The 24,537-nt window shown below is 37.1% G+C and overlaps 2 protein-coding genes across 2 annotated transcripts; one reads left to right on the top strand and one right to left on the bottom strand.

The window, feature by feature from the left end:
* Positions 1-2,150: 2,150 nt before the first annotated feature.
* Alg7 (Alg7 dolichyl-phosphate N-acetylglucosaminephosphotransferase) lies at positions 2,151-24,348 on the bottom strand. Its single transcript, XM_071589129.1, has 7 exons — positions 24,011-24,348; positions 23,676-23,790; positions 23,375-23,588; positions 19,840-20,071; positions 8,734-8,922; positions 4,244-4,487; positions 2,151-2,513 (listed from the first exon to the last, which is right to left on the bottom strand). Exons 1-7 carry the CDS (start codon positions 24,163-24,165, stop codon positions 2,448-2,450), a joined length of 1,215 nt encoding a protein of 404 aa, XP_071445230.1. The 5' UTR covers positions 24,166-24,348; the 3' UTR covers positions 2,151-2,447.
* On the top strand, positions 13,659-17,175 carry Mgat3 (beta-1,4-mannosyl-glycoprotein 4-beta-N-acetylglucosaminyltransferase). The gene is made up of 3 exons (XM_071589168.1): positions 13,659-14,157; positions 14,259-14,400; positions 15,560-17,175. Exon 3 carries the CDS (start codon positions 15,671-15,673, stop codon positions 17,012-17,014), a length of 1,344 nt encoding a protein of 447 aa, XP_071445269.1. The 5' UTR covers positions 13,659-14,157; positions 14,259-14,400; positions 15,560-15,670; the 3' UTR covers positions 17,015-17,175.
* Positions 24,349-24,537: the final 189 nt, after the last annotated feature.

Raw genomic sequence — 24,537 nt, 5'->3', positions numbered from 1 at the left:
CTGTGATTAGGTTTTTACTGGCAAAAAACCACAAGCCTATTGAAATATACTGGCGACTTTGTGAAGTGTACGGTGACGGGATAATGAGTGAAGGCGGAGTGAGGCAGTGGTGCATTCAGTTTAAAAACGGCCGTACCAATGTTCACAACGGGGACCGCAGTGGTCGGCCTAGCCTTGTGACCGATACACTGACGTTGAAAATCAAAGAAAAAATTAGTGAAAATCCCCGATTTACGATTACGGATCTCTCGTTTCATTTTCCCCAAATTTCACGAAGTCTACTGCATGAAATTGTTGCGGGAAAGCTTGGCTATCACAAGTTTTGTGCCAGATGGGCGCCGAAAATTTTGACGGAAGACCTCAAAAAACAACGTCTTGCTGCATCACTGACTTTCCTCGAAGCCTATGACAATGATGGTAATGCACTCTTAGATCGTGTCGTAACTGGGGATGAGATATGGGTAAAGCATGTCAATTGTGAGGCAAAAAGGCAGTGTGTGCAACGGGGAGACACAAGTTCTCCGAGGAAATCAAAAAAATATTTGAAAACATTGTCAGCCAGAAAGATCATGGCAACTGTTTTTTGGGACACTGAGGGTGTGCTTCTGGTCGATTTCCTTGAACGTGGCTCAACAATCAACTCGGATAGGTATTGTGATACGTTAAAAAAGCTAAGGCGGGCGATACAAAACAAGCGTCGGGGAAAGCCGAGCTCAAAAGTTTTGTTTTTTCACGACTGCGCACGTCCGCACACAGCTAATCGTGTCCGAGAGCTCTTGGATGGGAGGTGTTTGATCACCCGCCGTATATTCCAGATCTGGCGCCGACTGATTACCACCTCTTTCCAGCGATGAAGACGTGGCTCGCAACACAGCGCTTTGACAGTGACGCAGAATTGCATGCTGGTGTAAACAAGTGGTTAAAATGTAAGGATGCAGATTTCTTCAGAGACGGAATTGAAAATCTTGTGTATCGTTATGATAGATGTCTCAAATTGAATGGCGACTATGTAGAAAAATAGTTGAAGAATATGCCTTTCAAATGTGTATAATAAGACTTTGTCATGTCTTTAGGTTCATATTTTATTTCAAAACGTGAGTTACTTTCAGGACAGCCCTCATATCAAGACGTAAAAATAAGCATATGAAACAGGCAGATACTCATGTGATCTTCAAACAAGTTGTCAATGTCCATTTTGTTCTTAAATTTTTATTATGTGCGACGAAAAAGAGATTTATGAAATGCTCTTCGTACCTAGGACTTGCTTATATTCATACGAAGAAGTTCCTACCCTTCTATTTTCTGATTTTTACCTTGCCCAGTAAGTTATTATAATAGTATTATAGTACGTAGATCTGCTATATATTTATGGTATATGTGGTGTACCAAGAGTTCGTGGTAGAAAACCGCCCCCTTTCATTTTCATTATTATCGTTACCTTAAATTTCCAAATAAAACCCCGGTGTAATGACGGCCTCCATATGACAGGGAGTCCTTTTTTCGATATCGCCAAGCTTTTAGAAGAAGGGTCAACAATAAAAAGGAGCAAAGAGAAGTTCTGCTACAACTAGGAGTCACTTTTCCTCTCTATACACTGCATTTAAGGCTAAGTACCTGCGTTAGCATTTATTCATAGTGTCCATATTAAAGAGTTAGTTTGTAATTTTCCACAGACTTGGGCTGTGGAAAATCACTAACTCTTTTAATATGGACATCAAACAATTCCACCAGGTGGAGCCTGAAAGTGTAGAGTATATTTAGTTATAGTATTGGTCTTGTTATAATTCGCTAGATTGATAGTAAACTAGCCCATTTGGTAAGTTGTTGGTTACTTTAGAGGGACAACTCACCTGGATAAGAATATTTTCTTATAGATTCTACCCGTTTTGCCAACAAAACAAGTTTTTTTCAATAAATCAAATATAATGATTCAGCACTACATCTTACTTTTAGTTCTACTCTTTTTCATCAAGATTAATGTTATGGATGTTAATGCTGACTTAGACATTTGCAAGGAGTCAAGGGCCTATTTGATCCAAGTCATCCACACAATCATCTTCCATGATTTTTGGCATGACACAGCTTCTACATTTTGTTATTCCTGTAACAGAGCTATGGGAATATTATTTACATTATCAGAAACAAAAATATAAATTTCATTTATGTTTATTGTTCTTATTGTTACATGCTTATAAAATAAAAACAATTTTTTAATAAGAATCAAGAGAAAGGCTGGTAACTGACAATATATTCTTTCATCCATGAATGGCACACAATTGAAAACATTTCGTTCACACCAGAGTTTAAAAAATGCATTTCCCTTATTGCCTATTTTATTTATCACAACACCCTAAGTAGTAGTTTCATATACATAAACGACTAGCCATTAACAATTAGGGATATAAATCCTCAATGGGGTTTTTATATCACATTTTCAACCAAAATAATCAAACGTTATAAAACAGCCATGCTAGAGGATAGCGAATCGTAAAGGCAACGACACTGCAGAATGCCTGAAAATAAAGAGAATGCAATGAATATTTTAAATGATAAGTAGATATGGAATTACCTGTGTATTAAAACAAAGGTCTATATGTACTTGGGTTTTAAAAATAACCCAATACTCTCCCAAAGATCCTTGAGTCACTCTTCAATGTCCAAACCCTCATGTATGATATGCTTTTGCAAAGTCCACATATTTGTTCCAATTAATTTAAACCAACACCACTTAATAATATACAAGATATGGAATAGATCTCAGAGGAGCAATCTCCATTGACTACTTTTTATTTTCAATCTACCAAGTAGAGCAAGCAACCTGAGACTGCCATCTTACACTAAAGAGAAACCAGAATTTTCATAGGTTTAACTAGCATGAGGGGTGCAACAGTGGAGGAAATCTGTTTTAAGGTCAATTGTTCAACGATTTATCCCACGAAATGAGTCCAGCCTAATTATGGGGTCAGGGATTACAAACATGTATGAGTCCTAATCACCCTTCATTGGGGAAGTTAAAATATAATTCCACATCCTGATCACTTCCTATAATTTTTATTTTCTCCCTTTTTGCTTAGAATGACAAACACAAAATTGTGACCCTATCAGTAAATATTCAGGGGTTGTGCAATGGCTTTTAAAGTGCACATCTTTTTACATCTGCCTTGGCAATAGGGCTGCATCTCTGTCCCCCTACCATCCCTTCCCCCCCCCCCCCACATAGACCACTTGTGTGTTTACTGCCAAAATACGAGAGTTGTCCTGAAGGCAGGACCCATTTTGGAATCAAAACATAAATAATACATGTTTTTTAGAAAAAGGTTTAGTATGTCAGCTAAAAACGAACTACTTTTCAAAAGAGTTGCCATATAAATATATAAATCTGTCTAAGTGTGTGATATATGCTTATGTATTCCAGCTTTATATTCCTCTCCTGCCAGTTCACTGAGAGAAGTAATTATATAATTTTCATTCAGTTCTTCAACCACTTTAAATTTCATTACAGTCAAAAACTCCTTTAGTTTTGCATAGAGATGAAAAGCTGGAGGAGCCAAGACTGGACAGAACAGTGAATGGTTGGAAATTTCTTATTTGAATTTTTGACACATTGCTTCATTGCCCCAGTGGCATGAGACCTGGCATTACCATAGAGGAGAAAGGGCACCCCATAAGCTCGTCATCTTGGACATTTTCCCTCCCCGAGGTAAAGTTTCAACGCCAGCACCAAATAGATGGCTCACCAATAACATTACCTCGATAATCTTCCTTTAATTGACCATGTGTATCACATGGTCGCATGTGTTTTGCATTGAGAAATATGATCATAACCCTATCTTCACAAAAGCTGGCATTTTCAATTTTCTAAAAAATTGATAAACACACTGAGAAAAAATAAAAGCATCCAGTAACTTCACAAACAGTGAGAAGACAAACAATTGAAGGTGCTTGAGATTGAGCAGTAGCTACTCTTGTAACAAGCACTCCATACAGCATGGATGGGTACTACTTCCTGGTCAACCCTCCTATCTTGTCAGCAGTAGTAGCAGCTATTAGGGGATGCAGCTGACAGCCAAGGTCATTTGCTTCATTTGGGAAGGGTGGACGGAAACCACGCGTTGGTATTAGGCTACTCTCAACAAAAGATGCCAAGGGGTTCGCAGTTTAACATCCCCTGAGTTGGACATCTTACTCACTCCAAGTGCTCTCCACTAAGCACCCCAAGCACCCCCATTTGTGTATTACTCACCTGAACAATCAAAAGAATTTGAGATAATTTCTTTTCATGGGTGGGTCCGATCCATAACAGGATAAAATTTATTAGTGTCAAATTATTGCACTCCATGTAAAGTCCTCCTTCGCCCACATTTTCTTTCAAATCGATGAGCTTGAAGAACTTGAATAGTCTTAAGATGAAGTTCCCCAGAAAATTTAAATCAGTCTTCTTAAAAACAGTTACACTGCAAACCAATTTGTCTGTTTCCTTGCAATACCTGAAAGAATTCGTGACATATGAATTCAAAATGAGCTACATATACTTTCAATAAATCATGGAATTGATTATGTTAATTAGAGCATGCAATGAATTACCCGTCAACATTGTATAATAAAGATACTCATGAAATAACGTACAAGCACTACATATACCAAATTTTTCTGCAATTAAAGCAAGATTTGGCATCATCATGAAATAAACATGTCGCCACAAAAATGTTTGACTGCCAAAGTACATTCATGCAAACTTGAGGAGTTTAGTATGATGACCTCATTTCTGCATTGTTTATGTTATATTATTGTGATAATCACTTTCCATAGAATTAAAAGTTGGCTTCATATATAATGAATACATTTACCAAAGTTAAGTGCACTCGTACAATGCTAACTTCATAAATCGATGTCCTCACTTCAGCATAGACAATCTATTCAGTAAAGGGTGGGTTAGGAATAGACCCTGAGACCTATTGTGCATAGTCCCTGACTTCAATGCACTTCATATCAGCTGAAGTTCTTGCTTTTCCTTCTTCAACTCTTCATGCTATATACAAGTAATACTCTGCAAATGCCCTCTGAGAAAGTGACTCCAATTAAAACAACATTGCATTCAATCCTAGGGTAAGATAGAGCACGAAGGGAGTTCCTCAGAGACAATGCACACTACTCGTATTCATATAAGGACACCTTGAAAAATGGAATTTGTATGGGTAAATGGGTGTGGGATGTCCTGTTTCAACACCACTTAAGGGTAATGCTCTCTGCAATGAACAAATAGCTAAACCAAATAGTTCTCATCTACCCACTCTCCCATTCTTTTAGATGGAACTGACATTGACAATTTTTCTCAGTAATAAATGTAACAAGGTTTGCCCTTTATCTTCTACATGCACTTGAGAATTAAATGCCTTGAGTATGCAATGATGCCTGCAAAATGGACCAATTAAATATTGCTTGTTACCGATTCCACCACCTCACATTATTAGAAGATTAAAACTGATGGCAGGGACCAATCATGAAAGGAAAATTCATCAGTTTGGAGATGATAAGCATTAGTTGGAAATAATAATACAAATGGAGGATTTTCTAACCCAAACACTTGCTCTTCATGCCGAAGATCCCAGAAGGAAATGAACCCTCACCATGTCCAGATAAACCATCAATTTTTGAAGAGAAGCTTGTTTTTTTGTTCTTAGATGCACAAGAGTGAACATCAGTATTTTTATACAGTTTCACCGAGGAATACATGATATCTAGAAACGTTTTAAATATATGACTTGATATTTTCAAATATCGAAAAACATTTTGGACAATTACCACAAAAAGAACTAATTTTCCATAGTTTCTAAAAGAGAATTCAATGAGGTACTGTGGGTCAAGTGTGACATGACTCCATCAGGAGGTAATGCAGAGTCATTTGTGAAGGAGAAAAGCCATGGGAAAAGGTAATTCTTAGATGGGCAGCATGAGGAAGAGGGCTAGATCCCTTTATACATATTAGATTCTGTTCCTTTCCCTATTAAGCAATAAGCCTCCTTGGGTACCCTCCCCATAGCATAAAGCATGAGATGGTTACAAATGGCAGTGGCAGCATGAGGAGGAAAATTAAAAAAAGAGAGGCCGGTAGAGAAGGAGGGTTGCAGAGCTCTACAAGCAAAGCCTAACAATAGGGGGGAACCCCATAGAGTGAGTCTAAAAAACTTCTCATCCATTTCACTTTGACAGTGGCACTTTAAAGTTTGGATTCACCATCTTGGCGACAGATGCAAAATTTGGGTCAAGTGGTCAACTCCTTCATTTGCAAAAATAGGGTCAGAGAGTCATTTGAGCAAGTTAGCCTCAAAAATCCTAATTTTGAAACTTCTCTGCATAAACCACTGCATTAGGCATCACAATTAGTTCTCAAAACATACATTTCTAAAAATTTTAGCATGGAAATTTCAATTCCAGCAATTAAAATTGTCAATTGCTAGACCTAATATCACTTATTTTAATTTTAAATGGATTTTACATCAACCTTATAAAGTCCTTTCTTACTAAATAAAAAGGACAAATGACCTCTGAGTAAGTCAATGCACCCTTCTATTCAATTTTGTCATTCTTTGCAAGAGTGAGATCCAGACAGAAGCCTATTGGAAGGTGTGGAAAAAACTTTTCATTCTCCAAACCTGCAGGATCTGGCAGTTTTCCTCTTAGGGTATTTAACATTAATATCTTAAGTCTTGCAAGTAAGGTGGGGAAGCAATACTGGTAGCTGCAGATACGTTTATTTAACTGAAAACACTCAGCTAAAGGTATCCTCTTTTGGTACTGAAATTTCATATTTTCACCTAGAAGTAGGTAATTCATAAAATGGTACAAAATTGCAATCATGCAACAAGCTGAATGGCATACCAAAACCCACCAAAGTTCTTAGTTGTTGTTTCGTTATAAATCCTCTTTAATGATAACCAAGATGCATAGTGTGCATCCAGTTGAGACCAGTGGAACTTTGAAGCCAATGGTTGAAATTCACAGTTAATGTCTTCCCTTGATAATTAACGCTGCCATAGACACATCTACTGAAAATGAAGTTAAATTTAATACTGATGGCAATCATAGACTAAGCCAATCTGTAGTAAATTACTTGTCATGAAACAAACATTAAACAGTATGGATATGTATACTCAATTTTAATAGTTCTTTTTTAATGCCCGGTGTCGAAACATCTTCAGATGTGTCCACTGCAGCTTCAGGGGACCCTCATGGCCAATAACACAGTAATGATGCAGATGTCAATTAAAAAGTATATTATCATATGAAGCTTGCTGTAGAATCCTATTTAGAATATCAGGAGTATTTTATCATTGGGGAGCAAAATGTTAGGGAGTATACTCATCGAATATGATAAGTAGTTACAAAACAAATTCTCTAGATATACAAGCATCCCTGGCTTCATTCACCACTTAACACCTGAACTACTGTCTTCTACTCTCTTCAAGCATTTACGAACAGAAACAGAAAACGTAATGATGCTGTAACCCTGCCAACCCTAGCAGCAAGCTTCCAAGTGTGGATGCAGAGGACTGCATTATGATGAGCCAATTAGAAGTCATATGAGAGAAAGTGCCATTTATTCACTACACTAATATTGATACTTGCTGTCTCACAAGATTAAGCAAGACGGAAAATAAATTTCTACTCAAAGAGGTGAGTGCCCAAGAGCGTATGAGATAATTTTGGGTAAGACTGATGTTGGTTTAGGATTCTCTAAGTCCTAAAATACCCCAGGAACATCTCTTTTGTTCCCTCATGAGTTTTGCATCATCCCTCTTTTGAGCCAAATACAAACACCTCCTCTTGGAGAAGGTCCATCATAATACCCTGTCTTTTCACTCTTCCCAGCATGCAATGCATGGCGTGTGAGTGAACTATAACAAACTGTGTGTGCACTAGACTCAACCTCGAACTAGAATCCAGATTGGACAATCAGGAAAAGAGGACAGAGAAAGCCGCAAGAACACAATGAGGGCATGTATACTCCACAGTAGTCTTAGGCACCCAAAAGGAAGGTACTAGGAACATGAAAACTCAAGTTTTAAGCATACAGATTTCAAAGTGGAGGCAACATAGACGATATACAAAACAATATTTATAATATCAAGATAAAATTTTTAATGAAGCAAAATATTATAACCAATGTCAATTCAAACAAATTAAAGAAATAACCCCAAGACCTCTTTGGGAGAACAAAGGTGTCAAGACGGAGGAAATTTGTAAATAAAACAAACAAGGATAATAGATTAGTCTTAACTCACAATTTCTCTGACCAAGGTTTCTGACTCATAAACCACTTCAAGACTCTTTTGAGAGAGACAGATTGACATTGACCCTTATGAGTCATAAACATTAGGTGCATTTATGCCATTTTTTTTTACTCTAATTTTATATTTTAAGGTGATTAATGGCTCTTGACAAATAAAACCATTGAGTCAGGGTGCACATGCAATTTACAGGCTTACTGCATATCACAAACCCGAGCATTTAGGCTAAACTTTCCTCCTTTTCATTTTAATTTGTTTTCCATACTTGACTTTCATTACTCTATTGCGAACTGAAAGATTAATGGCCTTGGAGTTATTTACTTATTTCAATAACTTAAGTATAACAATATATACTATTACAATACGATATAAACTGGTCATCACCACCTAATTCTGTTTACATTCCTCCTCAGATGCATACAAAGAGCATGAAAAACTAACTCACCTTGGTATTCGATGACGAGGACAGTGCACCATGTGAAAAAGTTGAGGAACCGAGTACAAAAAGTTTATAATTTGTGGAAGGAAAAACAGAAGCATGGTTTTGCTGAAATGTCCTAATATTCCCACAACAGCAAAAGTCATGCCGGAAAAATAACAAAATGTATCTCCAACAAATATCCTCGAGGGATACCTGGAAAAAGAAATGAATATAAACTGAGAAAGTGAAGTGGTCGAAGCCCCTACACACAAACAAAATTTTTTTGAAAAATTCTCTTAAACAATAGTGATTTTCATTTCATTTGAATGTTCAAATATAATGCATTCTGATTTATATAAAAAATTTAATAGTTATATTCATGTGTGGTGGGAAAGAGCAAAAAGACAGTGGAAAGAGCAGTGAAAGAACTTTTAAACTTTCCAGAGTTGGCAAAATGGTCACACTATACAGAAAGGGGAAAGAAATCAAAGAGTTTAGATGCATGAAAGATACCGAGAGGCACCCAAAGGAACAGAGCACAACTACCTGGCAACTAATCAGGAAGCTCCTCCTCCTCGGACAAATTAGAAGTCACTGACCCAAGAGCGCATGTATAAACAGGGTTCGTCCGGAAAATAAGTGTACTGAGCTCAGGAAAAAAAATTTATTACACTTTTACATATCTTAAGCTAATATTCCTCAAAATAGGACCCTTGTGAGTCGATACACTTGTTCCAGCGGCGTTCCCATTCCTGGAACGCTCCCGCGAAGGCATCATCGGGAACCTCTCGAAGACACGTCGTCACGGCCTCTTTGACGGCGTCCAAAGTCCCGTATCGCGTTCCTTTCAAACTCCTCTTTATCTTCGGGAACAGAAAGAAGTCTCTAAAAAATGTGGATCATTTTTGCAGTGATCCGCAAGTTGTGTCGCGATTTCCAAACGATTGAGTCTTTGATCATCACTGAGCACTTTCGGCACCAACTTTGCACAAATTTTTCGCATCTGTAACGGCGTCCTAAGTCCCGTATCGCGTTCCTTTCAAACTACTCTTTATCTTCGGGAACAGAAAGAAGTCCGGTGGTGCCAAGTCCGGGCTGTAGGGTGGGTGCGGCAGCGTTGCCACGCCGTGCTTGGCCAAGAAGTCCGACACGACAAGCGCGGTGTGAGACGGCGCATTGTCGTGATGCAGCCGCCAGATGTTTTTGATCGCTGGCCGGACGCGGGCGACTCGTTTTCGAAGCCTGTCGAGCACTTGGACGTAAAATGCAGCATTTACAGTTTGTCGTTCAGGTACAAATTCGTAGTGGACGACTCCCCTTTTGTCAAAAAAGACGATGAGCATCGCCTTGATCCGAGATTTGCTCATGCGAGCTTTCTTTTGACGGGGTGATGATGGGGTGTGCGACTCCGCACTTTGTCTCTTCGACTCCGGGTCGTACTCAAAGATCCACGTCTCGTCACCCGAAACAACGTTCTCTAAAAAATGTGGATCATTTTTGCAATGATCCGCAAGTTGTGTCGCGATTTCCAAACGATTGAGTCTTGGATCATCACTGAGCACTTTCGGCACCAACTTTGCGTAAATTTTTCGCATCTGTAATTGCTCACTAATAATCTCGTGCACTATTGTTTTTGGCACATTACACTGCTCTGCTATCATCCGAACACTAAGACGACGATCAGAGTACAGTACATCGCGAACTTTTCGCACATTTTCGTCGGTGAGTGTCGTTGATGGGCGTCCAGGCCGAGGTTCGTCGTCGACCTCTTCTCTGCCCTCCACGAACATCTTGTGCCACCGAAAGATCATGTTTCTGGACATGGCTGACTCCCCGTAAGCCTGGTTAATCATACCGACAGTTTCGGTAGACGATTTCCCAAGCTTTACCGCAAATTTGATGGAATAACGCTGCTCCAAAAACTTCGGCATCGCGTTCCGTGACGTGGATCGAGCGTGGAGGTTCGCGTTAACAGAGCTCCTCACTACACCACAGCTCAGAGCCGACTGCCTTTTTCAGCGTCGCTTGCCAACATACCCCCCTCCAATCGCAGCCCGTCAGAGCGGTGCTGGGCGCGCCTGGAGCGGCGGGAAAAAATCAGTACACTTATTTTCCGGACGAACCCTGTAAGACGGCCAAAAACAGAGTGGCAATCATCTACCCTGAGGATGATGCACGAGTTGGACATCGAAACGTAGGGCAACACTGAACCCCTGACCCGGGGGAAGACCCGAGAAAACTTCATCAAAACCATGTTCTTTCTGAAAACCAATGCTGATGTATATCAGCACAAGAGGTTGTAATGACCCTAAAATAACTGCCCACAACTCATCCATGTTTGCTAAGAACCCTTGCTGGTATGAAATTCTTGAAAACACTACCTAGAAAATTAAGGGAAATAGATAATTTTTTGTGATTGAAGTCTAAACTATATCAACTCCTTTGTGCCCATCAGTGCTATAAAGTTGATGCATTCATGTCCTTTTCTCTAAGAAAATGATTTTAATCATAAATAACTCAACAAAGATACTCCTGTTACAGCTCCAGGTTCCTGTTTTGGTTTCTACTCCGTAAATTTACATTTTTATTTTGAGAATATGCTGACTCTGTATTATCCACCCTGTGATGTCGGCAAAGAACATAAGCAGACAATGTGAACTGTTTCATACCTGTTAAAATGATGTCTCATAGGAACCAATAAAGATTATTATCATTACCTTTAAACAAGATTCCTCAAATTGAGAGAGAAATGCTAGGAATATAATTTGGGTTCAACGAGATCAGGCAGTTAGTCTTCAGTATAGGAGTGAATGTGGAGATTGATCACAGACAATTGGTCTCAATATTTAAGAAGCCTCTGGAGGGTATCCAGGTATATTTACAAATAACGATGCGTCAACTTCAACCTTTTACACTAGAAGTGAACTATAAGGCATGAGCATAATTTTATAATGCAGGCATTTTATCGAGGGACTTCAATAACCATAATCTTGAAAAGAAAATTTTGAAGACATTGGATTGATCAAGAATATGTTCACTAATAATTTTCCTATTACTGAGAGTTGATAACAAAAACTATGAAAATAGCATTATTAGACGGTTAAAAATAAAATTATAAATGGTTGGCAAAGGTTTAAGTAAGGGTGAACTAAATGATAACCTGAATTTAAATCTTTGATTAAATAAAAATGAGCTTAGTATCAATAGACACATTGTATTATCCAAATTAAATAAAATTTAACTATATTTTAAAAAGATAATAATTGTGATTCTCTGTTCACTTGAGATTGAAATGTTAGAAAAAAACTTCATGCTGGTCATCTTAGTATAACTCAGATGAAATACAGGGCTGGATTCACTTTGTTTTTAGTTTACATAAAGAAGAATATAAAGGATTTTGCTAAATCCAATCAAACTTTTCAACTTCCAGAGCTATAAGATAAATAACCCATTACTCTGCTTTTAAATTGCAGAATTGTCTAGGTCAGATGTGGGTACAGTCTAAACATACTTGAACTTAACAACAAGAATTTTCTGGAAGTTGTGGACTACTTATATAATTTCATTGAGGCTAATGAACTGCATTACATTAAAAGCTGCAAACTAAAATCAATTCTAAGTAAGCATGGAATTCTGGATAAGTCGTACATTGATGATGAGTCATTCTTTTACATCAGCAGTTTCAGAAGTTCATCAGTGGTTAGAATATTGGTCATTGTATAACTAGACCTCATTACAGAAAGTCCAGTGAGAAGGTTGAGTTGGCTGTTATAACTGTAAAAAAAACCTTATTGAAAAATGCATTTGTATCAAGTGATCCCATATCTAGGCCTTTCAAACTTGCATTATAGCCGAAGAGGGAATATACCAGCTGCAGCAAACATATTTATGTCTAGATCATTCTGCGTGGACATTCCTGTAACGTTGAAGTTGTTGAAACCTAAAGTGGTTATTAGTGTGGCAAGGGATTAATTAGTTAAAAATCAAAAGAAAATGCAAGAATATTACAATAAGCCTGTTCATTCTGAACATAAGTTTAGAGTAAACAATGAAGTATCCTTCATAAAGTCATCTAACTCATTAAACAGCCTTGGTCATATTGCAGCTCAGTCTACAGAACCTCATTCCTATGCTGCAAGAAATGTGAAGAGGAGAAATTAATATTTATATTTACCCTCTCAAGTCTGCAACACATTCCAATTAGGAAAGTATGCTGATAGTTAGCAGACAAGTTTCAGAGGAAAAGTTCTTCAAGAAACTGGATAAGTACCATAAATGGTCCAGTGGAACAATTAAAAGGACTGGGTTGTTGGAACCCTAAAGCAGTTGAAATGTGATTGGGTTATGGAGATATTTTTAACCTTATCAAAATCATTTAAATATTTTATTTCTAGGCATTATTATATACTTACTGTGTTATATATGCCCATACATAATCACGTCTCAAAAGTCAAGGTTCCATAATACCACCTTTCCTTGATATTGAAACTAGTACTATTTCTATCACACTTCCATCCTGTCTAAACTTAACTCTGCATTACTTCTACTACAATAAACTTATAAAGCATTGGGGGCATAAAATGTTATACCAATGCCATTCTGGTAGGTTCCTACTTTGAAAAATTCCCCTCAGTTTTAGGCTTCCCTCCAGGGAGTCCTAAATTCGTTTGTGTTTGTATAGCTGGGCAATTATAATTGTCGTATTAAATAACGGGTGCCCACTAATGGATTATTTCATTTTTCCACCCCCCCCCCCTCAATCCGGTGTTTTGCTTACAGTCACTTCTTATAATTTTCGACACGAGAATGCTTTTTAATATTTCTCATAAAATACCACTGTATTGCGTAATGATTTCCGGAATCCATAGTTTTACTTTGATCGCCAGACGACTACTTAGTCATAAATAGGGAATAACTTGATTACGAAAAGGGATTGAATTTTCCGCCATTTCGTTAGAACGGAACTGTTGATGGGGGCGGAATGAGGGGAAGGGGATATGCTATTGGTCCACAGTTGTGCGTTTGAAGGGAGTTTGTTTAACTACTACAAATACTACATTCAGAAGGGGCGGTCTCTTCAACCCATTTTAAAAGCCTCCCTTAGAGCAAAGGCCCAATGCCTTAGAAATAAGACGATAATGTGGGTCAAGAAGGAGCCCAGCGCTTATTCATTCTTTTCGTTTCATATTTAGCAAGAGAGACATTCAAGTGCGTGCGCGGAACTGGACTTGGCGGAAAGTGTGGGTGTGGGGGGAGAGGAGCAAAAACAGAGTTGTGCGCAATAGGCTGAGTTTTCCGGCGAAGGAACCAGACAACGCCCCCACGTCGCCCCTCGGTAGCTGACCTCGATCGTTAAAAGCTGGGACACTTACCCCACGTGGAGAAGCCAAGGACAGGGCCACCCAGTCGCGAATACAATGCTTAACGCAAATCACTCATCGAATAAATGTGAGTACCTATTGCACACGAATTTGGAAAAAGTCAGCCATTTCTTATTTCCCGTACCATTGGTTAGCAAATAAAGTAATTTTAACTTTTATATATGACAGGATATATCATAATATTCAAGTAAATGGTGGCACCATTCCAAGTTCACAGCTGACGGTACAGCTTCACCCGTCGTCAACCAGCCTCGAGTGCCAGCGATGTTTACATTCTGGGACGGCGATCGACTCAATAATCATTCCGGCAGTAAGTAGTATACGATTAAATCGCGTGGAGCAATGGGCAGAGCTAATATTACCATATAGATGAGTACCCGGAAATGTGCAAAATCACTCACATCCTCCCAAACATATTCATCGTACGCAAATCGATATAACGGTAAACAGACGAATGACTATGTTTGTACCGTGCGGGGAAGCGGTGGGCTGATGCATTGAAACAACCTAGTGATTTTATTTATACGCGCGGAAATAATTTCATTTTGTCCATTAAAAATGATTGTTTACTTCTAGCCAGTAGTGCCAATTGTAATGACTTAAGTAACGCACGATCCGGTAACTCCAAGGGCGTGGCTGATCAATAATTTTCTCAGACGTAACACGCATGGAATTAAAGTCGTAAAAATGATTCACTGGTTGATTAATTGGACAGATGTTAAATTAAAATGCGAATCTTGAAAAAAATGTAAGCTGTTAACTGGTTAATGATGAGGTTATATTTCAGAGAATGAGTTTCCTCATCATTAAGGGCACAATATTAGTTTAATTAATTTAAAAATAGTTGCCTAAATATACCTTCGGATCACAGAATGTTAATTTCTCAAAATGAAAAGGTTGTGGCGTCTAATTAATGTACATCGCCGTTTTTATTTGTGTTCACGTTCAGCGATTTCGTAACATTACAGCACGGAACAAACTTTGGCAGATTATAACACGATGTGCCGAAAAATCATTGCAAATCACTACTTGAAATTATTTTCGTAATGAAATGTTGATAATATAGGTCCCAATTACTTTCTAAATGCCTTGGATTAATTATTTCCTGATTGGATACAAACTAAATATTATAAAATATAACCACTATGTATATTTTGCTGCTCAGACAATTAGTTTCGAAGGAGCTAAACGAACCAGAATAATTAATTGAGATAATATTTTAGAAATATGGTAAAAGGCAGATGAAAAATAATTCAATAGTTTTATTCGAGGAATTACATCTATCAACTGTATTTTCAATATATTCACCATCTTCAACTATGAAACTATCCAGTTTTCTCCGAACAATAAAATTTCTGACACTGTTGCATTCCAATACGTTCCCTCTTTGTTAACAATAATGAAAAAAGCAAATAATACTTCTGAAAAATTATGTACAGTGACTCTCAATGTACTTCTTTTCGTTTCAGATAATGGAATACATAATCAGTGCTACCCACAACTTATATCATCCATGTAAATAGCAAAATACTGTGGTGATTTTCATAAATTTAAGGAGTTGGTTAGAAAGAGTAAATCTAATGTCATTCAAATTTGATTTTAGACTACTTTTGTTATGCCTACTTCTACTAGTTCAACTTTTACTAGTGGCCTTTTATCTATTGCTAAATGCTCCACCCATTAGCTATACAACATCAGAGCCTGAGAGAAATCAGGAATATCAACCATCAATCACATTCGTTTCATCTAAACCTCAAGTTCAGTCTAAGGAAAACAAAATAATATATGTCAATAAAAGAAAATACAAGTTAGCTCAGGACTCAACAAAAGACTACTTTTCACTAGTAAATGGAACATTATGTTTTACACAAGGAACAGATATTCCTTATATGCAACGATTCAATGCAAGAAGAGAGGGCGGTAGGTGCGAATGCCACCAGGGATGGCATGGAAAAGACTGTGGCCAGCCAGAAGTTATTTGGCGGGCATTCATGGCGTCGAGGGAGAAGCTATCTTTGCAACGAAGAGACAGACCAAGAAAAATAATTCATGGTTTTTCAGTAAATTTAGAAGTAACACTTGCTGAAATAAACTTGAACGAACTCTCTCATGTGGTTGACCTTTTTATAGTGTGCGAGTCTAATTACACGGAGAATGGGGAACCCAAGCCACTTTACTTTTATAATCGGTTGCGAGGAGGACACCTTAAGGAGATACAACACAAAATTTTGTACGTATCTATGAATTTCAAGCAGGAGAGAGGGAGTGGCAGTTTTTTAGAAATGAGGGAATACCTATGGAGGGAGAGCAAGTCACTGGTAGAAGACTTGAATGCAGACGATCTATACGTATCAATGGCCGTTGATGAGATACCAAACTCAAGGGCACTTCTCTTTTTTAAACTTTATGATGGCTGGCCCGAGCCCATTGCCTTCAGACTTCGATGGTCTGTCTTTGGATTCTTTTGGCAACACCCTCAAAGGACAGCCATTGTGCCTGGTGGTTGCTCCATCCAGCTGCTTGAAGGCGTGTACGGTGACAATCCATTCAAAATGACAGAGGATGCAAGAGGATATCAAGAAGGTGGGAGTGAACTCCCTAGCCATTATTTGGTCATAGGGGATTTGAATCATTATGGTGGTTGGTATTGTAATTGGTGTTTAGATCCTAAGGATATTGTTGCGACACTCCAGCAGTCCTCTACAACTGCTAATAGTGTCATAAAATGGGATAACCTAGGGAGCAAAATTGATGTTCCCTTTGTTGAAGACCTGATTGGTTCTGGTTTATGGTTAGATGGCACAACACAGCTGCTACGAAAGAGTCAATCTCGTGATTCTTACTTTGCTCCTGAATATGTGTTAAATAATACTTGGACCTTTGATTCTTTACTAGTCAATTTCTACAGTAAGTTGGACTACTAAACTATGGCCAAATTTGAGCTTCCTGACTGTGATAAAAAATAATGGCCTGTGATAAATCACCACATAATTTCAATGATGTTATTTGTGGTTGCATTTGATACTTTGAATGGTTTATCATGTATCTGTATAGTTCAAGTAACTGGAAATAAACTTAATTATGACTTTTCAATGAGATTTACATTTTTCATTGGGTACCTGTATTTCGTACATTCCAAATGTGACCACTTTGAATCATACATGTTTATTTGAAACCTTTTTTTATTTTCAAGGAATGTATTACAGAGACAAAATATGCTACTTTTATTGATCTAATGAAATAATCCTTTTGAAGATTCTTTTGGACTTAGTGTCAAATATCTGTGAAAGTCAGCACCAAAAGATTAAAATGAGAAAAATGTAAATGCTGACCAATTAAACCATAAGGCTAATGTCATAAGATTTGACATCACTGAAGCCAGGTTCACATGGTGTATTTTTCCTTGATGGATTCCTTGCATGCTCTTAAGTCTGCTGTGGTGGTGGCTACCTGACTGGATTATGAGGATTGGCCCAATGTTATAGTTTAAGCATGATTCACTGAGTACTGATTGGTCAATCACCTTTGAGAAGCACCAAATCAGATGATTTCTTTACGCCGCAATTGTTTTCTTTTGAGATTGATTGAAATGGAGCGGAAATCCATGGACGAGGGAACAGATAACAGCAATGATTGAATCATACAGAAAAGGAACATATTTTTCCAAATTGGAGCACAGATGCTATGAGCAGATTGATTGACAGAGTAAAAAATTCTTCTGACAAAGCTTTCCCCACATTTGCATCTCAAACTGAGACAATTAGTTAAAAAATATTGAGGACCAACTTCAACTAAATGTTGTTTGCAATCCTTCGGAACATGAGAGGTCCTGATATATGTTTCCAGCAACGAGATACCACAAAGTAGCCGAATGTATTGCTTAGAACAAAATGGATGCTCCCTTGTTTCTTAATGAAATGGATGACCCAACAGCAGAACCCTTAGAGCACGCAGCTGTCGTTTAGAACTTGTCTAGATCTGAAGCTTTGTACACCTCAATTCATCATATAAAATGTTTAAGACATCTCACCCTGAAGCCTTCTCTCCTTTACTTTCCAAGCCAATACAACAGCAGTGATAGGGACTAAACACTTCCTTCAAACAACCTGGACAACAGCTTCTGTCTTCACTTCCCTTCTATTTGTTTCTAACATTTTCAAACAGTCCACCGCTAGATCTTCTGACAACTTCTTAAAACTTTGGTTCTTCCATTATGCAAGTCAGTTGACCACCAAAATCCTCCGCATATAACCTAAGTATGGCAGAAATCTTAATGACCTCTAATCATTGCCTCCTCTAGCTCCTAAAGGGCCCAATAGGTTTAATATTTCCTAAGATAAGGAAAATGATCAAACCTTGAATTGAACATGTTTTGCATTTCTAATTAATATCTCAGTTTAAAGTTCACGTGGCCTAGTAATTATTAGCTGCCAAAGAAACTGTAAGGAAAATTAATAGGCCAATCCTGGGAAATTAAAGGCGGCACAGGGAAAGGAACTGATACTTTCTCCCAACCCTTTAATCTGCCAACTTCTTATGCTACAGGGTTAAGTACAGGTGACCTCTACACTTGCATGTCACACCAACCTTTGCATTGATTACTAATCAATATTTTTTATAGATTTAATAATCCACAACTGTTTCTGTTTTATATTTTCCCCATTTTTCTAGAGTGGACCCTTCTGCACAAATATGCATCATGAGTTAAAATATCTGATAATATTCTGCTGCAAAATTCTGTATACATAAAAAATATGTATGTTACCTACGTGCATTCATTATGTATGTTACATATGTACATCTATTGAAACACTTTTGAGTACTGAAAGTAATATGAGGAAGCTATATCATTTTTAATTGATAAGAGTCAAACGTAATGGAAGTTAATGCACCCTCAATCTTTTCCATATATCCAATCAGGGAATTGTGCAGCCAGCAAAGGAAATGGCCACTATATGTCTGCATAACCATGCTAAAAATAATATTAGAAGAGATTGTTGTAGTCTTGGAATTAATTAGGTGCAAAGTCATAAATCATTAATTTATTGAATTAGCAAATGCAGTTTTTTACTTAAAGCTTGGATGTTGAAATTAAAATGACCATTTTGTAGAGGAATCTTTATGAACATCAAGCAACATATTTCAAAATTATATTCTAATACTAACGATATGAAAAAAAATCAAATAAATTCACCACAGATAATACATATTAACACTATTTCATTCAAATTTTAATTTACTCATACCCCACATATCTTTCTCTAAACATCATTACGTTGATGAAATTGTACTTAAGCTGAATGATCGCGGCAGTAGAATCTAAATATCTTTTATTGAAGAATATTATATAATAGCAAATGAATGCTAACTTATACAAAAAAACCACAAACACAGTAATCAACCTGAAGGTTGGTTTGATTAGTGATGATAGAGTTCACCCAGTACTAAGCCCAACGGCGTGTGAAATTCACGCATCAGGGTGGGAGGGGGGGGCAGTGCCTTTCCCTGCACCAATTATAGTTTCCCAGGAAGATCTGCTACCTGAAAAATTACACAGCTTGGGTGGTGTTATGGGTGCCAAGAGAGGCTTGCCCAGGACTCGAACCCGGGCCCTTCCATCAGTAGTCCAATGCTTTACCCCTGGACTACTGTGACCCCCTCTTACTAATTTACATATACAGAGATATTATGTCATTTTTACAGAATGAAATGCTGAAGAAATTTATGGCAAATTTTGCTTTTCACTCACCAATTATACTTCAATAATGCCAAAGAGGTCCCAATGTATGGCAATATAAAATACAGCGAAAACTGGTGTGCCTTCCATAAATCCCCATTCAATTCGCACATGTTGAAAACAGCAATGGATAATGCTATTATAATGGACTGGCCTACTTCTAAGCCATTGATTCCAGCCAAGATGTTGATGGCGTTAGTGCAAAACACTGCCAACATTCCCATGTACACATAATAGAAGATCCCTGAATCAGAAGGAAAAAGTATAAATGCATGCATCAAACTTAATTAAAAATCAATAGATTCAATTTTAATGGATGTCTTTTGCTTTGTAAGATTTAAAATTGATGCTTTTAGGATCTATGATCACACCCTTCTGCATATTTAACACTGAGAAGAGCTATAATAACAGACATAAAATAATAACCAGGCAGTTGGATACTACCGTGGAGGGAAGAAGTTTCAGCAGGCAGGTGAGGAAAAGAATAGGCATTTTGGACAGAATGAAAGGAGATGGAAGGAATAAAGAATTGAAAAACAGATGATTGTGCCGTAGATTGCTAGGTTTTGCCTTGTTAAGGCTGGATTCAAAAGCATAGGGGAGTTCAGTCTATTTCCATCCAAAACCTATCTTTACAAACAGTTAATCAAGCTTATGAGTTCATTAGCATATAGTGTCAGAGCCCATTAAATACCTACCCTAAGATGGCACTTTGTTACTAATATTATTCTCTTCAAATTGAATAGTGATAATCATGGTATTAAGATAATAATATTGATATCTGCATTTGACTTGATTTCAAGGTTCAATTAAGTCCTCATTTGCGGGAATTTCCAGTTATAACAGATTCTCCGCATCTGAGAACAGCAGTAAATACTTTGCACTAGAAATTACAAACTTAGTAAGGCTCCACACCTACGACCAATTAAAAATACCTCTCCAGTTCAATTTATATCTGTAAACCACACTCATAAGGTTTACAGCATGAAGGAATGGCCACAAAAATCCAAAGGACCCTAGTCAACTTCACACCCTTTCACAGGTTAAGTTAATAGAAGAATAATCAGAAGGAGAGTTTTCCTTTTCCATTCGTTTAAATTCCACTTCATCTGGAGAGGAAACATATATTCACTCAACTATAATTACTAATCCATTTTAATTGCTCAAATACCATCCAAGGATACCTAGTTTCATGAATTGGGATCCTTTTTCAACTCTGTAACCACAATTTACTTTAAGTTTCATCGAAGAAGTAGCAAAAACGATTCAGTGGCAGCTCTGGTAGAATGACTACATGATTCCCCTTTATACGAAATGCACACCCATTTATTGGCTAAAAAATTCAATTACACATTGGAAAGTTGTACTTTTTGTTTACTTTAACTATTCCCGCCACACCATATCAAAAGCATAAGAGGGAAGGAAACTAATGGAGTTGATTAATGTTCGAAAAGATTATGTAATTTGACTTATCGAGTGTCAAGAAAAGACCCATTCTCATTCTTTCCCACTTAAGAATTAATGGATTCAACATCTTTTCAAGATAAAATTCTTAGTTGAAATGTATGAAAAAATAACAATGCGCTATGGAGACATTGACGAAGAAGTATAAAGTAAATGATGTGTACCCGATTAACTGGTATGAACCTTCATAGAAAACGGGTAATATCATAGACTTTCTAAAAGTAATGACAGGGAGTCAAATTAATTATTGCGACAGCTTTTTTTCCTAAATGTACACCCTTGATAAAAAAAATTGACATTTCAAAAGGAAGAATGGACCTTCATATTTAACTTGGACTATTGAAACATCTGCAAAACAACAATGCATACATTAACAGTATGTGTTGAGAAACATGGACCTGCGATTTATATGATACTAGCTGAATACCCGGCTTTGCACGGGTTAGGGAGAAACAATAATATAAATATACTACATAAATAAAAACAACAAATTATAAAGTACAATAATACCCTACTTCATACAAATTTAAGAATCTTTTTTTATTTAACACCTGTTTATAAACTACATTTTTTGTTTCATATCCAGGAGAAAGAATATATAAATTTTTAGGCGAACCTACTCTGGAGCAAGCAACATAAAGTTGCCCGTGGCTAAAACATGGCGATCTTAGATCAGCACCACAAAACTTTTAAAGACTGTCCCTGTGATTTATTAATGGTAATTGAAAAAGCTAGCTGGACTGGAAACTGTAATCTTTTAAAGTTGAAGGGAAGATCAGTTGGGATTAGAGGTATCCGTGGAATAAAAATTATTTCACCTTTTCCAGTTATTATGACTGTCTGTATTATATTTTTCATTAATTTTGTCACACACAATCGTGTCCCATTGCAGAGTATTGGTGGATCTAAATTTTGCAATAAAATGATTGGAGATCCTACTTTAAGTATAAGGCGATGTTGTGGCAATCCAGCTGGATCAAGTGAATTTAGGAATTCCGTTGGATAATTGACGGCTTCGTCAGCATCCACTAAGGTATCAACCGATTCATATTCAATCACGTCTCCTGGCAGCATGGCTAGTATCTCCTTGTTAATTTCATTAACATCATTGTTCTTAGGAGCAAGAATGGCTCTTTCTCGCAACCATTCTAAATTTTTATAATATTGATTAACGTTAGGATAGACTGCTTGTATCATATCGCAGACAGTTTTCACCGATACACATAAATCTGATGACAATTTTATCATACCAGATGCTTCAATAACTAATCTATCTTCTCCAATCTCCAAAAGTTTATTTGCAAAATTTTGAGCATTCCCATCTCTTAAGAGGATTCGCATGTTTTGTTTAAGGCTAATTTCTTGGACATGATTCCATAGAACAGAATGTTTTAAACAGGCATAAATTTCATCGGCTGGAGTCGATTTTGGAATGACAGGCAGAGTTTGACGGAAGTCTCCACACAGGAGTACCAGAGCTCCTCCCTCCCATGGTGCAATTTCTCCATGAACCCTGATTTCAGCGAGAACTAAATTAATTAAAAATGTTTTTCCCGTGCCACCAGCAGCATCAAAAAAAATACCTCCTTCTTGTTTATCTACTTGATCCATTATTGTTTCGTACACGAATTTCTGATCCTAATTAAGAAGTGGCTTTTTATCCGATGTATGCTTCTAAGTCTAAGACATTGTAGCTAGTTTCACGTATATAATCTGGATAAAATACACCCTGTTGATCTTGTACAGGTGCAAAAAGACCGAGTTCCACTAAAGTCTTGTTAACCATGGTGATACACTTTTCCTCCAAAATAATCAAAGTTTTATTAAAAATGTCGGAGTTAAACATAATATCCAATGTAGGATTTTCACTTCGAACTTTAGCCAGTATATCCTCACTCATTGATTCTTTATATTTTTCCCATAATGTTTTTGGGTTAGATGGATTACAGGAGGTTGTTGTGTTTCTATGACAGCAAAAAAGTAAACAAATTACATACATACAAACAAACACTCTCCTTTATATATATAGATTATAGAATGATTTATATGATAGAAGAAGCAAAATTCAAATTATGCTACTAACCTAAATTAACAGAAAATCCAACCCAGGGGCGTAAAGGCTTAGGAATGATAACTGAAGTTGAGTTAAAATTAACATAATAAACCATCAATAAAGGCAAAGATGCAATAGTAGGTAAGAGAAGTTTGTGTCTCCATCGCAAGTCGAGCACGTCATCTGCGAATCCAAGAAGAAGCATGCAACATATTGAAAGAAGTGCAGCAACCATTTCCACAAACTGTAAATAAATAATAAACACAAATCAATCAAAAATGTAATTGAGAAGGCAACAAGAGTTTACCCCAACTAAATTGACTTATCTCACCTCATCGTGAGGAAAAGTCGAGTTCTCCATTATGAGGCGACCAAAAGGCACCGGAATGAACAGGAACAAAGTAATCAAATATATACACCCTGATACAACACCGATGGCTTCAGGTCTGAAAAATAAATCACAGGAAATGAACAAGTACCTTACGCCTCAGGAATTCCAAAGGAGAGGTTCCCGTTCCTAATTTCAAATTGCTATGTACCCATTATGACAATAGGCACAAACACTTTAATGTCATTCTTTATAATGTCCATAAATCTAGAATTACGGTTTTATGAGAGCTTGGAGCCAAAAATTAAAAACACGTGAACTTAAGTTTGTATACATACACTTTTTCTTTCCCTTTTTTATTCAAATCTATTCCAAAAAGATTTGCTTTGATAAACATTTCCTTTAGTTTTTGTTTAAATATAATTGTTTCGGTAATCAAATAAGAAACCACCGACATTGCACCCGAAACAAATATGGGAAACCACATCGCCATGGTTACATTAATCTCGACGTTGGTAAGAGTAGGTACACTGCCTGTTCGTGGGTCAAATATCTTCGAGTCTTTTCATTCAAGTGACTGCGTCATCAAAGTATTAGAATTAAAATAGAGCAAAATAAAATTTACGGTTGACATCATGTAAATTAAAGTCCACTATTTTGTTTACATAAATTTGAAATGCGCTTAGCGATTTTCAACTCCTATCGAACTTTTCTGCTACGAAAAAGAATTGATGGTAAATCGGCGAAAATGGAAAAAGCAATCATATTGGGTATAATAATTTTCCTGATTATCTAATAATTTGAATAATAGCTAGGCGTTCAAATTTTTACGCAGTGTTTCCTTTACTTATAAAAAAAATACTTC

Source organism: Hetaerina americana, unplaced genomic scaffold (assembly GCF_022747635.1).
Source record: "Hetaerina americana unplaced genomic scaffold, ioHetAmer1.1.p SCAF_33, whole genome shotgun sequence".
In the NCBI taxonomy this organism is placed as follows: domain Eukaryota; kingdom Metazoa; phylum Arthropoda; class Insecta; order Odonata; family Calopterygidae; genus Hetaerina; species Hetaerina americana.
Note: the sequence above shows the minus strand (reverse complement) of the source record. Positions and strands in the feature narration are given on the sequence as shown.

Coding starts and splice junctions, on each gene's coding strand:
- Mgat3 (XM_071589168.1), top strand. CDS start 15,671: ATGTCATTCAAATTTGATTTTAGACTACTTTTGTTATGCCTACTTCTA.
- Alg7 (XM_071589129.1), bottom strand. CDS start 24,165: ATGGCGATGTGGTTTCCCATATTTGTTTCGGGTGCAATGTCGGTGGTT. Junction 20,072..23,374: donor TGGATTTTCTGTTAATTTAG/GTTAGTAGCATA, acceptor CTTCTGATTCAG/GGATCTTCTATTATGTGTAC. Junction 4,488..8,733: donor CCTCGTCATCGAATACCAAG/GTGAGTTAGTTT, acceptor GAATTCTTTCAG/GTATTGCAAGGAAACAGACA.